The sequence below is a fragment of the Opisthorchis viverrini genome (assembly GCF_000715545.1).
Source record: "Opisthorchis viverrini unplaced genomic scaffold opera_v5_165, whole genome shotgun sequence".
Lineage (NCBI taxonomy): Eukaryota > Metazoa > Platyhelminthes > Trematoda > Opisthorchiida > Opisthorchiidae > Opisthorchis > Opisthorchis viverrini.
The window spans coordinates 123,373-148,473 of record NW_008751822.1 but is presented as its reverse complement, the minus strand read 5'-3'; the positions used below and the strand labels follow the sequence as shown (position 1 = coordinate 148,473).

The 25,101-nt window shown below is 46.3% G+C and overlaps 1 protein-coding gene across 1 annotated transcript; it reads left to right on the top strand.

Moving 5' to 3' along the window:
- Positions 1-598: 598 nt before the first annotated feature.
- T265_07287 (hypothetical protein) lies at positions 599-24,749 on the top strand (the record flags this gene model as incomplete). The annotated part of the gene is made up of 12 exons (XM_009172774.1): positions 599-792; positions 830-1,085; positions 1,124-1,185; positions 5,944-6,762; positions 7,315-7,477; positions 7,722-7,959; positions 7,991-8,147; positions 8,179-8,379; positions 8,417-8,528; positions 18,686-18,894; positions 20,076-20,146; positions 24,666-24,749. 11 exons carry the CDS (start codon positions 864-866, stop codon positions 24,716-24,718), a joined length of 2,307 nt encoding a protein of 768 aa, XP_009171038.1.
- Between the last annotated feature and the right edge of the window lie 352 nt (positions 24,750-25,101).

Genomic DNA, 25,101 nt, shown 5'->3' with positions numbered 1-25,101 from the left:
GGACTTGTGTGTCATACCGTGGTATGGACAGTTTTGTTAGGTGCTGTGAGACTTAGCTTGTTCAAGCAGCGGAACTGAGGCATCTTCCATCCGTCGTGGCATCTGGGAAGGCTTCAAATAAATAAATGAAGGGTAACTGTGGTATTTGTGCGTTCATCCAGCAAACGAAGCACAAACGCTGTTTTGCGCTACGAATGGGTGTACTACAAATGCAGCAGGCGCCATCCAAAACCAACGGAAGGCCGGGGAATCCGAAGAACCTGGTAAGCTGAGCGTATTTTCCAATAAAACAAACTACACGAAGCACCAGCTCTCCAGTGCGGTTTTTTCTACGGGCGTAAAGGAACCAACTAGCGGTGACCTTATTTTCTTTAACACAACCACAAATTGTCGAAGTTTTTGTACGACGGGGTTCCAGTTAATTGATGCATAAGTGAAGACGAGTTGGGCACATACAAGGCCCGACTGAAACATGGAACGCCATCGTGCGAGGTGCGACCGTTTGTGGCGGATGAATTCGGCAAGATTCTTACCACTCAGGATATATACAACTACCGTCAGAAGTGTCGACCGGCTATGTTGAATATGTGCCTCATAGTTAGGTTTCAATGTGGCGGATGATATGCCTTGGGTCCTGACAAAACTTCGGGAAACCGGACGCGTCCTTGTGTGCCAGTCAGAGGAAGGTTACTATAGCTACATATGCTTCTCCTGATGGCAGTAGATAGCGTTGTTACGATGCTTTCCAGGTGTCGTGAATGTATACGGAACGCATGCAACAAACCGCCTTGGTTGATTTTTTTTAAAGCATCTAATTTTCGGCGTGTAGATATAAACTGTACACCTTCTTGATAACAAACGGGATGGGAAACGGGCGCTCAACTATGTATGCATTCGTGGAGAGCGAGCAGTTTGCTCCCATGCGTAAACTGTTCGGCTTATTCAAAGAAATGTTAGGTGAAGCTTATCCGGTTAAGACCTTCGTAATGGATAAGTTGGCGGCGCAAAAGCGTGCAACAAGAGTCGTGTTCGTCTGTGACGTGATGCTATGCTACATTCATGTCCGCAAAGCCATTAGGAAACATGTACGTATCATTTAATATCCATGTATTTTTGATCATAGACACATATAGCGAACAGCCGGCACATATTTCACCACATGGCTTGCCTGGACAACGCTATGCAGTAGGTTTTTCCATCGTATTACAAGCACACAGATTCCGGCGAGAGCTGCAGCTTCTGCGCCGCACCGATCCTCGATTCGTGTCGTGTCTTGTGGCCCGCTGGTTGTGCATCATCCGAAAATGGGCCATGCACGCGCACTCTGGAATAGTTCACTTCAGCAGTGTGACTAACAACCGATTGGACAATGCTAACGGCCGCCTTAAAGCCGGGTGCACCACTCCAACACGTTGAAGCATGCAATTCAGTAGGTGTCCCGGCACGCCGAATGGCTCATGCAGAAGTTCGAGATGCTTACGTCGTACCACTGCGATAGGCGTCAAATCCTGGAGGGTGACGCCTACTTTCTAAATGTGATATGTCGAATGATGACATATGCATACTCTCTCGTTTTGAGGCTCTTGGGTCCGCGACCGCCGCGTCTGCCGCATGAAAGTGTTCGAACAAACAAGGTGAGGTCGAGCTACGTAAACTAACTTTTAGTTTGTGATTCAAATACCCAGATGCTCGTAGAGTGTTGACACCTGTGCTGGAGAATGCACATGCCTTTTCTACTAGTAGGAGTGGCTCCCATACATACATCTGTTCTCTGTATTTCGAGGTCAGTCCATTCCGAGCAGTAAGAACTATTCATCATTGACTTTTTCTTTGCTTGGTTCTCAATCCACCAACGATGGCTGTCGGATTACAACCTACCGGAAAAACATGTACCCCTTGCACTTCTTCACAAGCAACCACCGACAGCTGTCGACGGCCTTAATAAACAGTTGAATCGAGTGATGGATAAGCTTCAGAGGGCCACGGGCATTTTAATTATCGATTGTTCAGGGACAAATCCTGCTGCGTTAAGGCTCAAAGTCTGTAACTGACGGCCTGCCGTTGGTGGTCGAGAATACAGCACCTCAACCCAAATGGCGGTCTGGGAACGCAGACTCGGGCGTTTGTGTGCTCTGTGACCAGTGCTTGCTGGTGTACAACAGATCGCGTGTCATATCACGTCGACTGTTGTAATGGTGAACCTTGCCCGCTGTGTGGTTGTGCTCTTCAAGCTTGTCCCAAACGTGCGTCCACATGAAAAGAAATTACTTTCGGTTCTCGGCTCCGGCCCATCCAGAAAACGCAAAGGTGCGCTTGCTACCCGGTCTGCAAAGAGGGCGTTTTATGATGTTGACCTGGACCGAGGCACAGAGTCGCAGCACAGTGTGTTCCGGAAGTCTGCCAACAGGGATCATCGACCAGAATTTGTTTGCACGAATGCATCGACGCAAATTTTGCAAGTCCAAAGGCCATTTGGATTCTAAAATGTTCAGGGAAATTTTCTCGGTGGGAAACTGCTTGAAAGCTTTCTTTATCACAAGTGAGTCAATATTCTCCACAATACGCGATTTTCTATCATCAGGCAACGTATTCACAGTAGGTGGTGTTTATTGACCTTGAACATTCGCTCACTTGAAGAAGTCGCCGTAGTAAATGATTTTCAATAATGCGGGAACATATTCATTATGCATAGACATTTCACACTATGAAATGGCAAGCCTGAAAAGTTCGTAGATTTCGAGAAATCAATATCATTGTGTGAATAATGAGCGCCATGAGAAGAAATATTTAAACAGCGGAAAAACCAGAACATCAGATTTGGTAAGGCAACATAGTTGGCGTCATACAGTCAGTCAAATTAAACTAAAACTTTAAACCACCGCTGATACCCCGTGGGCTAGGACTTTTGGGCTTATGGCCACCGACAGGAAAAGCTTAAGGAGGAGGATGAAGTAGTAAAACAATGCGTCTAAATGGTAACAAGAACCTCAAAAACATGGTGTAGAGTGAAGCTGTACAGGCAACCCTTATTTTGGTGTCGGGAAGAGTGAGTTAGTGACAACACATGAACCGGAGCACAAACTGTGTAGGAAATTATTGATTTTGGGGTGGGGTGCAGGCTAAAAGTTCATCAAAACCGTTAGATCTGAACGAAGTGTTTAGCAGGTTGGAATGAACGCGGCCCGGAGACTGCTGGATATAAGTAAATACCCGGCTTGTATTTGCGGCTAGTGGACCGAGTGGGCGAGAGTGTAAGGTTGCGGGACGGTGGGGTGTGCTATCAAACTGGGTTTTGCAGTGCCGCGCCATCATTCGCCTGACAAACTTCGGTTTATGGACAGCTCCCCAGCGGATGTCAAATTTACGGTCATTGAGCTGAGATGTGCAATTATGAACAGCGGGATTTCTCGGGCTGGTCAAGAAAACATCGATAAAAATCGGAGGTTATTTTGGCCAGTTGAGGAGTCCTGTGGATCTAGATCACAGGTGAGGTGGAGTGGGAAACAACCAACCAGGTGGTAGACCTCCGATACATTCGAAATTTTCCACCATAAGAATAGCCTTCCTCCAGCTTGCAGGCCTCCCGTCGAATACTTCAGGTCATGAGCTTTATAACAATAAGACGTGTGCAGGTTGCTTGAGACTCCCTAAAAAGTAAAAAGTTTGCGCAATGGTGGGGATATTTTATCTGATGTTGACAGTACCATGAATGGGAGTTTTTTTGGACATTCATGTTGCACTCTGTGGCATCAAGTTTCGGTGGTCGGAGATTTTACACGGCACCTCTTGGAATGGTTTTCGCCCGCTTGTGTGCTATGTTCTGAAGCCTACTGGACTCGTATGTGCAAGACAATGATCGGCCCTAGGTCATTTTTGTCACCGTTTAAGGCAGTGAAAGTTTTTGGTCGATGAGTGTCTATCTGTAAAAAGCAGTTATTACGATCAGAAGTCTGATTACATTTACAAAAATTAGACAATGACCACGCCGTTTTAGTGCCATTACATATCATCCTGCACTACAGGACAGAATGCGGAAATTCTATGTAATGAAAGGTTGTTTGGAATTCATAATCAACGGGCATTAACGCTATGACGGAACACAAAATACAATATTCTTCCAAGGAAATGGGTCATGGGCACACTTCTTCGCTGCTTGTATATGCTACAACCACCACCAATCCATGTACCAATTATGGAGTTACTAAGCACAGAGAATTTGAAGAGAAATCGTTACTGAAGCCTAAAACGTGGCTCAAAGACTTGTCCGTGCTTGAAGCTCCAAAATTACGCCTAATCACAGAATATTAGATGTCTGATTTAGGCACTGAGTGACTAAGATAAACGGAAACAAGTGTGAGGACTGCATTCCATACAATGGCGCGAAGAAAGCCTCGGGCAATCTAGAGTGCCCTTAAAATATCAAGCAAAATGAATAAGGTTTGTGAGAACCGTGGGTGTTTTTGGAGAGCATTTGACGTTCATCTGCTAGTTTATTTTCCAGGGCGTTCAAAACACTGTTGTGTAGTTTCAGAACTCTTGGAATACGGTTGAACCGCGGCTCGTTTTTCTAAGAAAGCAGAGTTAACAGTGTTGAATGTATTCGGAGGACGGTTGCATGTTTGACGAAGTAAATGAGAAATAGATACTTCAGTCTGTATTTTAACGATTGGAACCGATTTAGCAGTCATCGTTTCAGGAAAGTATTGGGAAGAGTTGTAAGATTTACAGCACGGCAACGTTTCGCTTTTGACACAAAATTTTCGTCAAGCCAAGAGACTAGGTTACGAGGTTAGTCGATATTTAGGTCAGAAGGACAACCAATTAGCTAGGTCAAGCTAAACTCGTGCTAGGTGTCTGCCAAGGGATATGGTTTGTTAGAGTGTGCCACCGAGTGCTAAGCCGACGGGCAAACCTACATGGATTTGGATCCAGCTTAGGGTCTAGTTCCTTCGGTTAGGTTCACATTGAGATCCCTCATGAACATAGTCTGCACTTTTTTCCGTACTTTTGGATGACCTAGTGCTATAGGAGCTGTGTAATGGAAAGTGTTTCTGTAAAATTCGGTCCGGTTTGGATTTCTACCCCGTTCTTCTAATGATTCTACGTGCACTGATGAATAAGTGCCACCACGTATCAACTTGGCTTAAGACCCCTCTCCATATGCTAGCCAGTCCCACATCCTCGAATCTATTCACACTATGATGCCTGATAGTTTCCGCACCTTCTGGTATCAGCCGCTGTGGTGTGAATCTGTCTCCAACATAAAACTTCCGCATTCCTACGATCTATTTTATGTCCCGAGTCTAACGCATGTACCACGATTGCTGAGCGTATGATCAGCGCTCAATATTCTGCCACCTTCATGGGCCTGATGAACCTTTTATGTTAGAGGCAGAAGGTCACCGAGCAATAACTCAACTGAGTGTTCCCAAACCTTTCCGAAAAGACAACGAGTTTTCTTCAGAAGGAGGAACAAGACCCATTTCCCCAAAGCCGTCTTCGTGCAAGGGATACCATAAACACACACGGTCAAAACCTCCACGGACGCGCACAGTGGTGCGGACGACAAAGTACTAATGGACGGCTGATAATTAGTGGCGGGCAACACAATACCTTGAGCTGCTGTCTCACAGTGGGCGCAAGCTATTTTGGGGCTGGCTGGCAATCACTTGGAGCACAAAACTTCTAGTGCCCGTTGCCTGATAAAACAGTTAAGCAAAGGAAATTTCAGGAAGGAACTAGAGTAATACCTGGAAAGGATTTGAGGCCAAAGTCTTGGTGTGGTACGGGGTTGAAAAGAATCGCGCATACCCCTCGGCTGGATTTCTCCCAAACCGTTTATGCGTGACAAACATGCTCGTGTTTATGGACAGCTTTACCCAAGCCAAAGATGAAGGACTCATCGGATGCCATATTTTTCGACTGCTCAAAGGCATTCGATAGGGTCCCACACGGTCCGCTGCTCCAAAATCTCGAGTCTCACGGGATTCAAGGGAAACTCTTTCACTGGATCAAGGCGTTCCTATCAGACAAATCATTCCGAGTGAGAACAGGTTCCACTTACTCTTCTCCAGCGCCGGGCTTCATTGGAGTTCAAGAATGCTCCGTCCTGGGTCCACTGCTGTTTCTGATCTATGCCAGCGACCTTCCAGATGTTCTTGCAAGTCCATGTCTACTTTTTGCGGACTACTTGAAATCCTGGAGTTTCAATGCCAGTGCCCTCCAAATGGATGTAAACGCTGCCAAGCAGTGGCTGTTGAACCGTCACCTTCCTCTGAGTGACGAAAAGTGCGTCCATATGTCATTTGAAGGAGGCTCAGCGAATGCCTGTGTTATGCATGGTGAGAAAAAAGCAGAAAACATCATGAGGATTGATACCAAATGGTATTTGGGCATCTGGGTCCCCTCAAACGTACCCTTCTCACTGCACCATGAAAAATCGGCCCAAAAGGCATTGACCATTCTACGGATGATCCGACGCACCTTCTCCCGTATTACTCGCATGGACATCCAGATACTCTATGGGGCCTACGTCAGACCGCTCCTGGAATACGCCAACCGATTTGTCTACACAGGACGCAAGAAAAACCTCACCCTCATTGGGCGTGTCCAGCGAGCCGCTACGAAAATGGTTGGCGGCCTCGAATCCGTGGTATACCATACCCGCCTCGCGATGATTGATCTCTTTTCCATGGAGTATCGTCGCCTCCGAGGGGACCTAATTCTCACTTATGCCCTGTTTGAACAAAGCTTGGCCAACAGGTTTTTACGGTTGACCCGGCAAACACACGGAGGGGACATAGTAAGATTTTCAAGCTCAAAGCGCGCACATTCATTAGACAATTTTTTTCTCACTTCAAGTAGTAGGTGCGTGGAGTGACCTTCCTCCGACGGTCGTCCACGCCCCTTCTAGAACCCAGTTCAAAGCACTATTAGATATCTATTTATGCGAATCCTCGCACTGGCAAACACACTGCCCCGCGCTGGGAACATATAGAGCGGTGCTACACCCTTTTTTCACTTGTGCTTTTCAGTTTAACGACAGTCGCTGAACGATAAGAACAAAAGCGACCCCGGAATCTTGGACAGTAGCCTCGATCCTGTGTATCGACCCTTGAATACCACTGAATGGTGTACGAGCATGTGTCAATTTAAATACACTGCTGTAATCCTCTTTTCCTTGTGGAAGAGTCGAACCGTTTTAGTTCAGTTAACGCACATTATTATGGGCTAATACGATGCTAACCGATCCGAGTCTACAAGCTTGTGACTTCCAACTGGTATATGGACGCATCGAAACTATCGGATCTTCAGGTTCCATTTGAAGGTCACGCGTCGGGCGGTACAATCGGGCGTTTCGCGCACGTGTGATGTCAAAGAAGAAAATCAGTGCGTCCCCCATTGTTTTACATTTTATACCATAGAAACTAAAAGCAAGAGAGTGACTTGTCACAAGCGATACAAAATTCTGAGGAAGGTATGCCGTATTTCCGCGTTTTGACTTTGATAAGGTCAGAGAACACCATCGGAAGCTGAGAAAAGAAGCAAAGAAAAATGTGAACCACCACAAAAGTAGATTCGCCCCAGTATTTATAATTGGAGATCAGGAAAAGATCCAGGTGTTCCCAACAGCCTGCCGTTCAAAGACGAGATTTTGAAGCACGTCGAAGAGATAAAAGCTACGGTAAACAATTTTATAATAATGATTCCTGTGTTATCAGTCGAATGAAGTCCGTGTATTCAACTTGATGAATGCTGGTAAGCCGAATGAAGGCACGGCTCCAAAAGAGCGGCATTTTTCTTCGTCGCTGTACAGAGAGACTGAAAATTTGATCAATGAATGTGATGTAATACTTGAAGTCCTGGATGCACGCGACCCGCTTGGTACACGAGAGCTAGAAATTGAAGGAAAAGTAAATGCTGCCAAAAAGCGCCTAGTTCTCCTGCTAAACAAAATTGGTAGGTTGATATATTCCACGGCGATTTCCAGATCTTATACCGAGGGCTAACCTCCAGCTCTGGTTGAACTACCTGCGACAATGGTTCACTGTACTCCCTTTCAAAGCAAATACGCAAAAGCAATCCAATAATCTTTCACACGGGAATATTCCATGGAACATCGATGTTTCAATGAAATCAAAAGAGCAGTATGTTTCCTTGTTACCGTGACTCGTTTAGATCTTCGAAGGGTATGGGTGTTGATGAATTAATGTCGCTGTTGGCTAATTATTCCCGAACCTCTCGGGATTCGAAGGAAAATACCCGAATGCCAATCACGGTCGGTGTCATTGGATTACCCAACACTGGAAAAAGCGCAATCATCAATACCTTGAAGCGGCAGAAGGTCTGCATGAGTAGCAATGTCCCAGGTTTGACTCGGTAAGTGCACTGCTCTCTGTTACTATGTTGCTCTTAGCCAGTGTCAGCGTGTCAAACTGGACAAGAACATATTTCTCATCGATTCTCCTGGTATCGTCACCTGCAAGTCTTCAGACACCGCCGAATTGGTGCTTAAAAATTGTTTGAAGGTGAGTTTCGAAAATTAGCCAAGTCGAGATGGAAAAAGTATACCTATGTTGACAACGTCCGTGACTTTCTCGTATGAGTTCTCTTTTTAAACGTGCTTCTTGTGATTATTGGAATGCTCTAGGTTGTCTCACCCTGCAGGTTGACCTCAGCTGTGGTTATTCTTTTATCAAGAAATAGCTTTAGGAGCATAACATAATGAGGCATTTGCTTCTGCTGTCCGTGCCAGTATGGTAGGCCTGATGTTTTCCATTGTTGTTGAGTGTAACGCAACGTTGGCTTCCGCTTTATACAGTTCTTTGATGTGGTGTGTGACAAACTGTGGCTTACAACTCGCAATCGGGAGCGACATGGCTCAGTGGTTAGAGCGCCAATTTACTAACCGGATGGTCCGTGGTTCGAACCTGACATCTGCATCTCGGCTTCCTCTGTCAAGGCTTGGGCAACCCAGCAGTATCCTAGCCCTCGTGCTCTCTTCCGGTGGCGTGGCGGCTAGGCACCGAAAGGGTGTTACGGCTGAACGATTTTCTACAACCTGCGATTCACAATTTGATACACAGGACATACGTGATGAATGCGAAACAAGTGTTCAGTTCATCGTGCATGTGTGTTCCAGTAATCCCACGGGGCTTCGACAGCAACGGAAGCAGTCTCTTCGATGTCACCCATGGGTTGCATATTGCGACTAGGCGGTCAAACAATGTAAGCTTATACTAGTTGTAGTGCGCAAAATAACTGCATTTCATTGGGTTTGTATTTGGGTTTCGTCGATAGTCTCATTCGAATCCACACTCACCCCTCATCGTTACGTCTGTCAGCGTCATATCAAAATATCACTAGCTGATTCCAGCAGTTAGCGAAAGATACAGAGCCCGAAAAAGAGAACAATAATCGTACCAATATAAGCTTCAACACTTGCTTCGTTGCCGTCTAGCCACAAAATTGGTCCCAAAAAGACCTGAAGGTAAGAGGGTGGACCGGAGTTAAGATTACGTTCTCCACAAGCATCCTCAAGTTAAGCTTAACAGCCTTGGGATATGTACTTATGTCCCATCCACCGCAACAGGTAGCAGCAGATATGGAGGGTATCGGGAATGTTGGGGTTGCATGATTCGGTGGAAGAATAACTAGTTGTTTACCTAGTGGTTAGAGCGCGAATCCACTCAACGAAAGGTCCGTGGTTCGAACCCGACCTCTGCCTCGACTTCCCCTGTCTAGTCTTGGGAAACCTGGCAGTATCCCAGCCCTCGTGCAAAATTAGGCAGTTAGGCACTGAAGGAGTGCCACAGCTGAACAGTTTTTTTCAGGACTAAGTAGGTGAATGTAATAGGACTCCGACAGTCCGACATTTTGCGTTTCATCATCTATCGTGCCGCAACCTCAGGCTATATACTGCCCTTCCTAAGATCCTTTCTGCTTTTCGCGGTTCGTCTTCTGGTAACATGTTTCCAGGTTTGTTACATATTTCTGTTGGAACCTTTTTTGGTAAACGGAATCGGATTGTATGACTGCATCGAAACTGTTGGTGGACTCCAGTCCGTTCAAACTGAAATGTCGATAAATTCGTTGCCCAAAAATATTAAATGTACTAAGGAATCGCTAATTTGACGTTCCAGTGATATGCGTAAAGTACTCCAAGGCATCAGTCAACATGTTAAGGAATCTTTCGTCTCTTACACGGACTGATGAAGCTTCACAGCGGTTGGGCTACGCTAGACTGCATTATAAGCCCTGTCTTTCTTTGATGTTTTGTTGTCGAGTCATCGGAAACACTCACCGTTGCACGTCTTCAGACACCGCCGAATTGGGGCTTAAAAATGGTTTGAAGGAGAGTTTCGAAAATTAGCGAAGTCGAGATGGAAAAAGTATACCTATGTTGACAACGTCCGTGACTTTCTCGTATGAGTTCTCTTTTTAAACGTGCTTCTTGTGATTATTGGAATGCTCTAGGTTGTCTCACCCTGCAGGTTGACCTCAGCTGTGGTTATTCTTTTATCAAGAAATAGCTTTAGGAGCATAACATAATGAGGCATTTGCTTCTGCTGTCCGTGCCAGTATGGTAGGCCTGATGTTTTCCATTGTTGTTGAGTGTAACGCAACGTTGGCTTCCGCTTTATACAGTTCTTTGATGTGGTGTGTGACAAACTGTGGCTTACAACTCGCAATCGGGAGCGACATGGCTCAGTGGTTAGAGCGCCAATTTACTAACCGGATGGTCCTTGGTTCGAACCTGACATCTGCATCTCGGCTTCCTCTGTCAAGGCTTGGGCAACCCAGCAGTATCCTAGCCCTCGTGCTCTCCGGTGGCGTAGGCTTCCTCTGTCAAGGCTTGGGCAACCCAGCAGTATCCTAGCCCTCGTGCTCTCCGGGTGGCGTAGCGGCTAGGCACCGAAAGGGTGTTACGGCTGAACGATTTTCTACAACCTGCGATTCACAATTTGATACACAGGACATACGTGATGAATGCGAAACAAGTGTTCAGTTCATCGTGCATGTGTGTTCCAGTAATCCCACGGGGCTTCGACAGCAACGGAAGCAGTCTCTTCGATGTCACCCATGGGTTGCATATTGCGACTAGGCGGTCAAACAATGTAAGCTTATACTAGTTGTAGTGCGCAAAATAACTGCATTTCATTGGGTTTGTATTTGGGTTTCGTCGATAGTCTCATTCGAATCCACACTCACCCCTCATCGTTACGTCTGTCAGCGTCATATCAAAATATCACTAGCTGATTCCAGCAGTTAGCGAAAGATACAGAGCCCGAAAAAGAGAACAATAATCGTACCAATATAAGCTTCAACACTTGCTTCGTTGCCGTCTAGCCACAAAATTGGTCCCAAAAAGACCTGAAGGTAAGAGGGTGGACCGGAGTTAAGATTACGTTCTCCACAAGCATCCTCAAGTTAAGCTTAACAGCCTTGGGATATGTACTTATGTCCCATCCACCGCAACAGGTAGCAGCAGATATGGAGGGTATCGGGAATGTTGGGGTTGCATGATTCGGTGGAAGAATAACTAGTTGTTTACCTAGTGGTTAGAGCGCGAATCCACTCAACGAAAGGTCCGTGATTCGAACCCGACCTCTGCCTCGACTTCCCCTGTCTAGTCTTGGGAAACCTGGCAGTATCCCAGCCCTCGTGCAAAATTAGGCAGTTAGGCACTGAAGGAGTGCCACAGCTGAACAGTTTTTTTCAGGACTAAGTAGGTGAATGTAATAGGACTCCGACAGTCCGACATTTTGCGTTTCATCATCTATCGTGCCGCAACATCAGGCTATATACTGCCCTTCCTAAGATCCTTTCTGCTTTTCGCGGTTCGTCTTCTGGTAACATGTTTCCAGGTTTGTTACATATTTCTGTTGGAACCTTTTTTGGTAAACGGAATCGGATTGTATGACTGCATCGAAACTGTTGGTGGACTCCAGTCCGTTCAAACTGAAATGTCGATAAATTCGTTGCCCAAAAATATTAAATGTACTAAGGAATCGCTAATTTGACGTTCCAGTGATATGCATAAAGTACTCCAAGGCATCAGTCAACATGTTAAGGAATCTTTCGTCTCTTACACGGACTGATGAAGCTTCACAGCGGTTGGGCTACGCTAGACTGCATTATAAGCCCTGTCTTTCTTTGATGTTTTGTTGTCGAGTCATCGGAAACACTCACCGTTGATCAATGTGGAGTGACCTGTGTCGTTCCTTGTCCACCTCATCAGCAATTTAGCTACCCTGTTAGGTGAACCTATCGAACTCCGGATGCCGTCCACTTCCTCACGTTGCTATGATTCACAACAAACAGGGGAGTAATCGAGTAAGTGGGTTCCATGTCTGACCGTGTATTTATGCATCCCTGATCAGCAAGATTTTCTCGTACTCCGTTCAGGAAGGCAACTGAATCGAGGACGACTAGCCTGACACCATTCCATTATGTCCAACTTCTCAAGAAGACGCAGCGCCTGCAAACAAGGCGGGAAACTGTAGTCGTCGTGTGTCCGGTTTGTCCTGGTGTAGCGTACCACACTGTTGAGTCGTGGGTCGTCTGTTGTATGAAGATCGATCGCTTAACCTGAAATTTTTACTCAGCTTTGTGTCGTCACCATGCATTTTCAACACCCGAGGTAACGTTTGACATGGTCCTCAGCTGAAGTCCACACTGTAATGCAGTTCGGCTTTTTAATACGTTCAAGTTGGACATCGTCAGCCGAAGACGGTAGATGTCATTGTAATGCTGAAAACGGATAAGAAATGGTCCTCCTTTTGACCTGTCTTAGACTGCGCCTACTGAGACTGTCGACACTTCGAACAGACAGGCTAAATTAAGACATGTTACTGCTCGAAGAGGGATAACATTGATCAGTTAATTATCCAACTGGAAAACGATGTTCAAGGTGCAAAATATTGACCGGACAGACTCACATTGGATTTAATTGGTTCACAATCTACAAAATGGCTTTACTAAACTCGCGACCATCGAGGTTCAGCGAAAGATGCAGGACATGAATGCGCCTCTAGGTGCCTTCTGAAGGTGGTATCCGGATGTGTCACCACTTTATGGCGGTCTTCGCTGGAGAGCTGCTCTACAGAAACAAAAACTGTTTCTGAGCTAACTTGGATATGGCGAGGCGTAATGAAGAGTATCAAGCTTTTTAATAAATCCCAATGGATCAGGTTCTCATTCGCACCCAAAAGTTCGCACATGATGTTAATCTTCATAACCTTCTGGAACCAACCGGAGAAGTATTTAGATGGACAGGACACTTTACTAATCCGCTTAATGGCCTTTGACATCCAGTGAACATTGCATTGTCTGCGGCAAAATTGGAAGTTCTCTCCGAGAAACGAATACCAGCGGTACAGAAAATTAAAACGAAAATCCCAACTGAGGGCAGGATTTCTCAAGATCAAAGGGTATCACCGCTGTCCGAGACATCCATATCAGTGGTGACACTCATACTTTATTTCCGTACAATCACAGAGTTTTTTAAACCCTAAAGTCGAAAGAAAAAGAATGAATGCCGAGGGGACCTGGTGATAGCCCGTACCGATAGCCTGAGTGACCCATATCCACAGTCGTTGCGTTAGAGGAAACGGTGGGGGGAAATGATGGCGCAAACGCCGCTAGCGTCGATAGCGGGTATTTCTTGCAATTTCCTTGGCTCCATCCTGAAAATCGGGTAAAACCAACAACACCCAAACCCTTGGTAATCCCTTTATATTCTGCCAAGCCGCACGTCCACCACGAAGCTTGCACCATTCTGAAGCAGGCACGGAGAACAAGAATCGTCTCCGTAGACGATGTTGCTGGATGCCTCCCGCGACTGCAGTACTTGCTGCACATCCATATGTCCGTTTTCTGGTAGCATCGTTGCGAATTCGTTCACACCATTCGACACCAGCGCCACTTCTGAGATATGGTGGTCAACAGTTTAGAGATGTCTCACACCTGTCCGCGGAGACCATGTCTCGCAACCACACAATGCATCCATTACTATACCCTGTTGCACGCGACCTGTAAGGCCCATTAGCATGCCTTTTTGATGCCGCAAGTGACGCAAGTTTTCAAGCTTGATTCGGGTCTTTGAGATTCGTACACCGGCTTCCTCAAGCATGACTGCAGTTGAGCTAACACTACCGAATTGCGTAAAATATATCACAATCTCCATTGCTATTCCTTGAATTTTAAGAAGTATTTTCAGGGACAGGATGTTCTGTGGCCTTACTTTACACCCTGAAGGTATAAGGTGCACGCCTAAATGTGGTATGATGGTGATTAGTTTATTCAGCAGTGTTTGCGCTTCGTTTTAGTCTGCTGACAAGGTAATCATCAGCAAGGATTTGAACACCGGCGTTTTGAACATCTTTGAGTGGTTGTCTCAGTATGTCACAGATGCCATACCCATGTACCAAGTCAAGGGCTGATCACTGTTCTGTTTGCGCTGCTCTGAAAAAGGTACGGAAAACAACACTGTCTTTGACAAACGATGATTAAGTATGCATAATATATGGCCTAAACAGCATCTTCTATTGCTGGACACATTCCGATTGTGTGCCCAGTTACGCAACCGGGCACCGACACCGTCTACATGAGCTATGGTTCAGAGACAACGGTTGTTGAACACCTAAAGAAATGTCAGTTCTGTTGCTCGCAGTGGCCACGTTTCGCAGACATACGAAACAATCCGTACTGTAGCATGATACACTTTCCTTGAAATTTAGGAACGTCCATTGCTTAGATGAGGTTGGCTAGGTTATACCGCAGGTAGAAGTTCCAGCATTGGGTCATAATAATAACAACCAACTGTTAAAACGGCGTACTTACCGCAAAGTGATTATAGTTACCATAGTTTCGTTTACCGATGATTTGGGAAAGAGGGGTAGTTGGGTGCGCACTGTTGGCGGTAGCTGATATAAGTGATGGATAAACGTAGTGGTGTCAGTGAGCATCTCATTAAGGAGGATCGGAAGGAGATCTGTGTAAGTCTACAGCTTGGATGACAATGTCTCCAACCATTGGTGTGTCCCATCCCGGCATCCACATCCGTGGAGACGGCAATGAACAGCGCAGCTGAGTTTGCTGGTAATGCAAACCCCCAGCAATGATAATGTGTGACAGTGAAGCATCGGTGTTGAACACTGATGTCATGCTGTCGATGATTACGATGATGATGATGATTGCTGGTAATGGATGCATAGTTCACTACCAAGTCAGTGTTTGACCTCCCATCACTCGTTTCCACCTTTCACGTGATTATGATAGGAAGTCGGTCGACTGGCATACGGTGCACGTGGCCAAGCCAGCACAATCCGCTGGAGTGTGATCAGTTCATCTACTGTGGAAGAGCTATCTCTCCCGAAAACCATTCGACGTACTTCTGTATTATGGATGCGGTGTTCCCACCAGACTTGGACAATGCTCCGAAGATATCGATGACCGGTCACTAAAAGACTTTTGACTTCCTCAGCGCAAAACGACCAGGTAATGACCACATAATCACTTGAGGCTCATCGAGACATCCAACACTCTACCCTTGACGGATAAGCTGACGTTATGCCCAAAAGTACGCGGACGAAAATGTCTTCGACTAGACCCACGCGACTGATACAGCTGACAAGGTTGATAAATTTGTCTGCTACATCGATCGGCTCATCCGCAATCATGAGGTTAAAGTTCCAGTCCATCCAGTCTTGCAGCAGCACTTTACACTTTAAAATTGCGAAGCGCATGCCCAACCTTGAGATTGAATTATTTAGATTATTTACTATTGTTTGCATTACCGCAACTTCGGATGCAAGAGGAGCTATATCATTTGCTCACTCGTTATCTGGGAGCGGACGCCCCGGGAGCACTTCGACCCCACAGGAACTGGAGGCTAGTGATGAATCTTCCATAATCGTATCACTGACAAAGTTGAAGGAGAAAGATAGACAGGACAGCCCGGTCGAACATCTGTTGATGTGGTGAACTCAGACGAGGCCTCTATATAGACCTTCACACGTCCGCGGGAGTTGGCGTCCAGCGCCTTAAGGGGGGGGGGACACCTTCGGTCCACAGACATTGGCATGGTGCATGACGGTCCACAGAATCAAAGGCAGCTTTCAGGTCAGGGAATACAACCATTGTGGTCGCTGGAAGCAGAGTCGCTGTTCCAGAATCTGTCGGAGGGTAGAGATATGATCGATGCACCCTCTTGCAGGACGAAGCGCAGGTTCATTTTCACGGAACTATCTATCCGTGTCTTCAGTCGACCTTCGAAGAGTAAGGCCAAGTGGCACCTTGCTATAGCTTACGATCAGGGGTCACTTGTTGTCCTGTATGCTTCGGTGTGCGAATAAGTAAGACAAACGAGCAGATCGGCTTTTGAGGTTTCAATACTACGTTTTTAGGGTTGTCCGTGAACTCGGACGCTCAGAATATGTGTCCGAGACTGATGCAAGGAAAAACAATGCGGCCAGTCCCAGTGCTGGGACCCGCAGAGAGAGAGAGAGGGGGAGTATCCACATTGATGTGGGGTATGGTAGAAGAGGGAATACTTTAAAGTGTACAAAGGGCGGCGTCAGCACTCGCACGTTTTTGTTTACCCGACCTGATGTTTACAGCAAGTACAATGACCTGAGAATGATGGTACCACGCGACGGTCGATGTGGTATGACATTTTTAGCTGTGGGGGTCATGATTGTACGCGGACTGGGATATTCTCAGGGTATCCACACCTAAACAGAAAGATGTTTGGGGTCCCCTTTAGCTCAGAATCGTGACAACGAGGCAGAGGTGGTGATGACATACTACTCCATTGGGAATAAGTAGCCGTTCCTGTTTCAGTCCTCAATTCAGAGGACCAGGAGACTATTCATCAGCCTTTTATCAGCTGACCAACCTGATGTGAGAAACTTAGCGAGTACGAAGCTACGGCTCAGTGGATCATAAAACTACCACCACGACAAGGCCCAGTCTATCTACATCGAGAAACTTCGGCACTACCAGACCCGTTGCATAAACTGCTCAGCATTATTTGGATGAAGCAAGAATACCAGTTGTTTGGCACACTCTCAGCTGCCATTCAGTGGTAACGTGATGAGGTTTGATGGCTTCGGAGTTCTAGGCCTTAGGAGTTTAACCACAAGACTTGGCTACTCATGTGTTTCACAACAAAATGGGATCTATAAGTTCGTCAGCCCAATTTTTACGCCACTTACAAGAACGCAAGAGGTGCGGAGGGTCTATTGTGGTGCGTTTAACTGACTTTTCGACAGTGGACCCGGTAGATCGCGACCAGATTTGGAATATTAAAGCTGTTTTATCTAATTATTTTTAAACTTTTGTACATTTCATACCTCCCGCCTGCGTGTATTTAAACGAGGAACGATTGGCTGGCTGTTCAATCGACTTTCTGTGTGAGAAATCGCGGAATTCACCGTACAATACGGAAAATAATACGGTGCTCCACCGGAACCAATTTATTTGGAATTGACTAGGTACTAAACCTGGGTTCTTGCTGTAAAGTAGCCACTGTCTTTTGCAAAGCCCAGAAATACCGCACCGTTTGGCGAATCCTTACGAAGATCACAACCCAAACAGCATTGCAGTGGTTGTGCTCGGACTAGTATTAGGCTGTGGGTTCAGATCTCTACAGAGTAATGAGACGCACTTTGTTGTAACATGGTTGTACGCTGTCTGTCGGCCTCTCAGTCTTGGTTGAAATCAGTCGGAAAATATCCTCGTTGCTTACACAAAATAAGTAACGTCAGACGAATGCAATCATTTGTATATCAATTTAGTTTTCACGAGAGACCTGAATCTTTGCACTTTGTTGTAACATGGTTGTACGCTGTCTGTCGGCCTCTCAGTCTTGGTTGAAATCAGTCGGAAAATATCCTCGTTGCTTACACAAAATAAGTAACGTCAGACGAATGCAATCATTTGTATATCAATTTAGTTTTCACGAGAGACTCAACTGAATCTTTTCTTTTATACTATTTTTCAACTTAATGTGCTGCACAGAGGCCATCTCATGCTTCTGTTGTTACGATATTCAAAATATCCCAGTGTAAGCACCTGCACTGTCAAGAAAAATGTTAAATATGTACACGTTTAAGTGGCGTGTTCAGTTCACAAATAGTGAACCTTCAAATGAAATAGGTTTAGAAGAAACTACTGGAAAGGTTGTTGAAAACTCTTCGAGACTCCAAGACTGGTTTTTCCCTTTTTTGGGCTCATCAGGTAGGCGCGATTCGCGACTTCCTTCAACCCTATGTTCTATTTGAACTCAGATTGGACAGATTTCGGGAAATCATTTGCACATCAGTTTGGTTTTCATGAAAGACTCAACTAAATCTCTCAATTATGGCGAAAACTCGGAGACTACGCCTACGTGATAAGCCCCATGGAGAGCGAAAGCGGTCGTGGGCTGTTGAAGTTTCCAGTAATCTTGTGAATAAAATCCTTTATGTAAATGACGTCAGTTTTAGGAAAGATGATCTCGTTATAACCCTTTTGTTAACGCCCATTTTGCGTCATACTAGGATTTATCCTTAGGAACCACTACTCAGCGATCATACTTGCTTGTGGTATCATTTTCACCCACGGTAGAAAAACTTGGTAGTTTGATTATTCCATGCAGCTACTTCGACCTTCTATAGACATGCTCCGCATTATTCTTTAGCCCGAAAGCCTGCCCGATCCTGTACCTGCAGTCGAAGCTATACTCAGACGATGTTCTAAACACCAGATGATGTCGAAGTACAACCTGGGTGACTATGCAGACACCACGGCCTTTCTAGTTCAACTAGCCCATCGTCTTGGACGGCTAAAGAAGGGCGGTGTACCAAATACCACCATGGCAGCTCGTGCCGTTATCAGTGACTGGATAACGTAAGTTGTTGACTCTTGATTGGCCCCAGGTTTGCATTTTCAACGAGCGAGCTAAGTATACGGGTGCTTCTGATACCAAGTAGATCCTTACACACTTACCTAACGGAAATTTGCTGGCTAAATTAATGTACATCCGAGCCCAGGTTTTCGCACTGGTGTCTTGACTATTCTCGTAAGTAGACGACAGATAATGCGGGTAAATTTTCGGCTAGCTCAAGTGCGCTTACCGGTTGTTGATCTGTTCATCAGACATACAACTGGCTTGCAAGCCGGCTCACTGACTCCCCCGTCTAGAGTTGCGTAAACGGCTCCACAAATTCCAATGCTTCTGTTCGAATCGCATGTTCGGAAACCGGGCATTTTGAGGCATAGCTGTGCAGTCCGCAGGTACAAGGACATGCCGCACGATGGTATGATGGTGGTCAGTTTACATAAAAACGCTTGCATCTTCTGTTTGTCCCGGATATTGAAGGACAGTGGCGTCAATAGTTCTATTTTTAATATTATCATAGCCCCCATAAGCTACAGGAACAACGAGACCTCTTCACAGTGACCACCCCTCAAGGCGACTACTTTTGATAAGTTCCATCGGAATGCCGTATCCTTAAGTTGCGCAAACGAACTCAAACCGCCGAATCGCTAGCTCATTATGTGAACTAAATAGAAGGGTCACTGCTGACAAGCTGTTACCGTAAGCTGGTACAGCCTAAGCGTGGTGGAGATGTAGCGCTTCCGATAGCTCAGTCGGTAGAACACCCGTTCGGTAAGCGGCAGGTTGGTACTTGGAGTCCATTCCCAGACATATCCTTTTGTTCCTGCGACATGTACTTAGACTTTTCATTTCAAGAGTTGCCGGATTGTCGCTACTGTCTAAAACATCACCATTTCTTCGGTATAAACTGAGTTCCCAATGTTCTAGTAACAATAGCTTAGGTCACTTAGTCAATACTTCACCATACAACTGCTGTTCTAAACTTGGGAGGTGACACTGGGATGCTTTTCGTTCACGGAATTGTTTTCGGCTACAACGTAATCTACAGCATCCATCTGCCCGTTTTCGACCGGTCCCGTTGGAGGTCACCTTAGACGAATTTTGCTGAATTATTCCAAAGCCAGTCAGTCACATTTCAGGGACGGACTTGTCTACATTCTACGTAATGTCCACTTTTTTCCTCCTACAGTGGCAAGCTCACCTATTGCACTCAACCCCCCGAATGTCCCTCTGGTACCTCTGAAATGGATGAAGACATCGGTACGTTATCTTTCACATGCCTCAGCCTGATTCACACAATGTTATACGACGCACTTGCCAAGCTGAAAATTGTCGGCATCCTAAAAATCATTTTTTGGCCCGAATTACTAACCGTAGGACACGATTATTTTCAACTAGGATGATGAGCCCATTATCTTCGACAGGCAGAGAAGTGGCGAATGAATGTGCAGCGTAAGCCGTGAAGTGCAATATCTCCTCAGGCAAGTCACTTGTTTAGGAACCGGGAGGTCCTGGATTGGGTACTAGACTCCGGATGTTGTTTTTACTTACATGCTACCTACCTGTGTTGCTCATCAAGATTAACCGAATTCACATCTCCCCTACAGCAGTTCCGTCTATTTCTAAAAAATGTACATTTCTCCCATGTACGCATCAGGACAGCTCTGGGCATATAGCCGTCACGAAGAGATTGAACCTTACTATGGTATGACGGTTTGTGTACCTCCATGACCCATTGAGTTGTACTGGGGCTGCCCGTGCGACACCCGCAGTCTCATACAAGCTTGGACAGTGGTTAGAGATCTGACGAAGACAGTCTCCTGGTCCTTCGGTTTTGGAGTTAGAACCTGTGTGGTGACTTGTTCCATAAAAGTCTAAATGCACTTGCATTTCCCGCCAAACACCGCTGCCTTGTGGTCAGGCTTTTGAGCCAAAGGCCTTGGTTACGGACCGTAATCATCCTGCCTAGATGTGGCTGTCCTGAGAGTATCCCAGCAGGCGTACAACCATAATGCTTACGACCAACAATACTCGCGACGTCGGCCTTCGCGTGGTGCCATCAGCCGGGCCGTTTTACTTGCTGCATACAGTATGGCGGTAAGCGAAAACATGCTAATGCTGACGACCCCTTCTTTCTTTCTACCATACTTCTATCCACTCTCCCCACCCCATGAATAGCTGTCTCTTTTTAGGCTCAGTAGTTAGGACTGATAACTCTGTTGGTTCTGCGTAGGTTTTGCAACCAACATCTGCGTGCCTTCCGGCACCGACGTCCTCAGGCATCTGGAAATCAATTCTCAAGCCTCGATGCCCAGCCTCTCTGACCGCCTTCACTGTCCGCACTCTGAAGCAAGCAGGAAAACAAGCTGCTGTTGCTATCACATTGGACTCGCTTGGCATTGGTGTATGCTGTGTCTCAGAAACAAGAATTCAAGATGCAGGCCACAAATGACGGTGGCTCTGACGTCATTAAAGACAAGCCTTATGATACCCTGTTACGGTGTGCCAGAAGCTCAGCTATTCTTTTGGTTGCGGGAGATCGGAATACACAAATGGACAGGCTCAGCGTATCTGAGACTAACTGACATGGATTGGACCCGAAACTTACGAACAATGAACGATTGCTTCAGCTGTGTGCTGACTACAGGCTGTTCTATTGCTAACTTCCGAAATAACCGAAGTCTAGCCATGTGTCCCTCAACGGTGTGCTATCTACGAACTCAAATTGATGATATTGCCATCAGTTACCGATGGTGCGGATCAATAACTGACTGCCGCTCGCTTTGGAACGCATTTGTGGATTTCGACCGCTCACCCGTCCGGAGTACTTTTTGCCTTCGTTTTCCAGGGCGACGTAAGGTGCGGACTAATAGCAACCGGAATGTGGCAGATTCGGATGTTAGACGAATTTATCAGAATCGTTTTTACAGTCTTCCAAGTGCCGCATGCATACTGGGGCGAGCTCGCCACCTTTTTGCAGTGCTGAGAATTTCACCCATGGAACGGTGCTACCAGGCTCATCCAAGCACTGGATATCAGACCAAAATGGTGGCACTGCTTAAGTTTCGGAGAAATATCCCCTCCAGTCCCGAACGTAACTTAACCCGACGAATTATCAGACGACAGGCGAAAGTGAGCGTGCGCACCGACGGTGAAGTGTGATGGACACGGAAGGCTTAGGAAATGGAAGAGGTCTAGAAAGCCGGGCACACCCGTAGATTATTTCAGTTGATCCGTTCGACTGGCCCTTGGAAACCACCTGTGTGTGAAACCATCAACGATCACAATGAAACGACCCTCCTGAACAAAGTAGAACGCCTCGACCGTTGAGCCGAACGCTTCGAACAACAGTTATCGTGGCCACCAGCTACCACTCATCTGAAGCCCACAGCTGGCGTAGAACCCTGGACGGTGAACATGGAACCGCCTACGGCCTCGAATTTTATTACTGTATGTGTTCTCTCAAGCGTCACCAGGCCTCTGGTCCAGATGACCTCCCATCCGCATTATTCAAAGATTGGAGTGAAGTCCTCAGTCACCACTTGTCTGATCTGTTTGTCTGCATTTCGGAAGAGATTGTCCCAAACAACTGGGGAGAGTCAATGATGGGGCCCATTTTTGAAAAAGGGCTCTTAATGAGTGTGGTAATCACAGAGGGACCAGCTTGGTCACGGCCGTGACGAGATTGTTGGCGTCACTTGTGGTTCGTCGCCTTACGGTGGCTCGTGAGGCACTGACTCGAAAGCAGCAAGTGGGATTTCGGCCTGGTCGAGGTTGCGTTCACCAAATCTTCACACCGTCATGTGCTAGAACAACCATACGTATAAGCGCCCGACAATTCTAGTATTCCTGGATTTCCGAGGCGCATTCGACTCGGTTGATCGGCCTGCTCTTGGCACTCTTATTTTATGGCCGTGAGACTTGGCTTGTTCGAGCAGCGAAACTGAGATGTCTTCAGTTGTGGTTTGGTGGCGAATCCGTCACGAGGCATTTAGAAAACGAGTTTTCGATTGTGCAACAGGGACTTCTGTTGAGTGTGTGCAGCACTAGAGGCTGCGTTCGTTAAGCCATGTAATGCATATGCCGAACGATCGTTTGCTAAAGAGTGTGCTGTTTCCCATCCCCAGCTTAGTGTGGCGGAAGTAGAGAGGTGAACAACCCTTGACCTGGCAGAGGAGTATAAAGAAGATTATGAAGCGTTTGGGTTCTGTCGGTGCTACTCGCCTTTCAGGAAGTGAACCGCATGATCCTCACTGCACCTGATTGGAGACACCGCAGGATATGACTGCCAACCATTGTCACTGGCGTTCTTGTTGCCAGTTTCTATCCAAATTGCGTGAATGAGTGTCTGGAGTTGTAGGCACTCGGAATGACTGTAGTAATCCAGCCCCAGCACCCTCCCCCCTCCAATTCTCCTCACTTCTTCCAATAAACCTGGTTGTACGGTAGCGGAGCTGTCGATGATGATGACATATAGCTAAACAAATTTGAGACTAATCGTTTTAACCTAGGTGGGGCTTATTTTTCAACCGATGTGCTGAGTAGTTCTTCTGAACAATATGATCGCTGTTTGCATTAGGGTCCTACATTCGCCCGAAGTGACAGTCGTGTCGGTCGTAGCCTGTGGTGTGGATGGCTGTGGGTCAAGATACTCCAACGGCGGGAACACTGCCAGGAGTTAGAGAGCATATTGCGGGTATGGTGATACTTCGTTGATAGTCCTAGTGGTATGCTAGGAACATGCATTTCTAGTTGCTGCGTCGGTAGGATAACCAAGCATTTACGTTGTCGTCGGACATCATAACCGTCCATTTCTGTTTTCGTAGCGGTGCGGGTGTAGAATGCTGCTATACAACCATGCAAAATTGCTAGAGAAAAGCCTTTAATGAAATGGGGACTCTCGCGGGTCTGCCACGAATACATGAAGTACATGGACCTCCAAGACTCAACCGAAAGCATTAACGCCACTGACATCGGTTAGCCAACGAACCTCTCAGTGTCCCCAGTCAAGCAAGTGATTCCCATCCGATAAGGCGAATTGCACCGATAAGTTCATGACTTTCCGTAGTAGCAATCCCCCTACCTCCCCTGGGTTTTCGCCATTTCGATCTAACTGCAGAAACATTTTTCTCGACAGACGATAGCACGACGACCGTAGTTCCGAAAATCGAGCGACGGGATGTGTAATCGAACTCGGGGGCTTCCTCGAGAATTAAGGTGCCACATCTATTTCTATAGTCTAAGAACACTCTATAACAGCTCATGGGTGTTAAGACTGTTAGTCAGATGCTCACCGGTGTGGCGCGTCCCGCAGTGCTAACCCAGTATTATAGGGTCGCCGTTTGTCTTTACTGTTGCAGTCATGATAATATTAACTTCGCTCGTTGGCGACCAAGACTTACTCGTGGTCGGTCTCACTCAAGCCTTAGAATCATGGCAACCCTCGAACTTCCATCAGCTTGCATGGTGGGTGCGCACCAAAACCATAGTACTACTGAACGGTCGTTTTCTATTGTCAGTGAGTCGCACTAGACTGTTTCGTTGATTGATAACACTAACGTCTCTTCTGGCCTTTTTCGACTGCGCAAACTGTTGTCTTTCTGATATTTTTTATCCCAATAGCCCACATACTAATTTCGCCGGCACAAAAGTTCTGTACGAAGTAGTTATTTTATTCAAAGCATGTATACTGGGACAACGAGTGATGACGTATTTCTTCATCTGAGACCATTTTTTCCTATTTCTTTCGAAACTTGTAGATATTCTTTTTTATTTGCAGGTTCGTCGGAAAACTTTGGGAATGATCTACCTACTGATATCACGCTCGACTGAAGTGTATCTCATTCATTGTTTTGTAAATAAATATTGAATGCAAATTTTCTCCCCCTTCCGGACTCGTATCGCAGATACCAAATACCGGCCCTTCAGTGAATCGAGCCGTGAGACCATCGCCTCTCCGAAAAGCAGAACGGAACCGTGAAATTAACTGAAGTGCTCATCTGCCTATCAAACAACTATTGTTAATCCCGGAACCATAACGGAAAAGTGGCAAAATTGTGGCTTCAGTCGGTATGCCTCATGGGCCTGAAAGCTCCGATTTCATCTGGAAATTCTTAAAATTCTACGAAACTGATAGTGATTTTTGGAAATCATGTAGGAGTGAAGGACTCAGTCGCTGCAAAACGCCTCACGCTATCTTCGGCCTTAATCTCTCG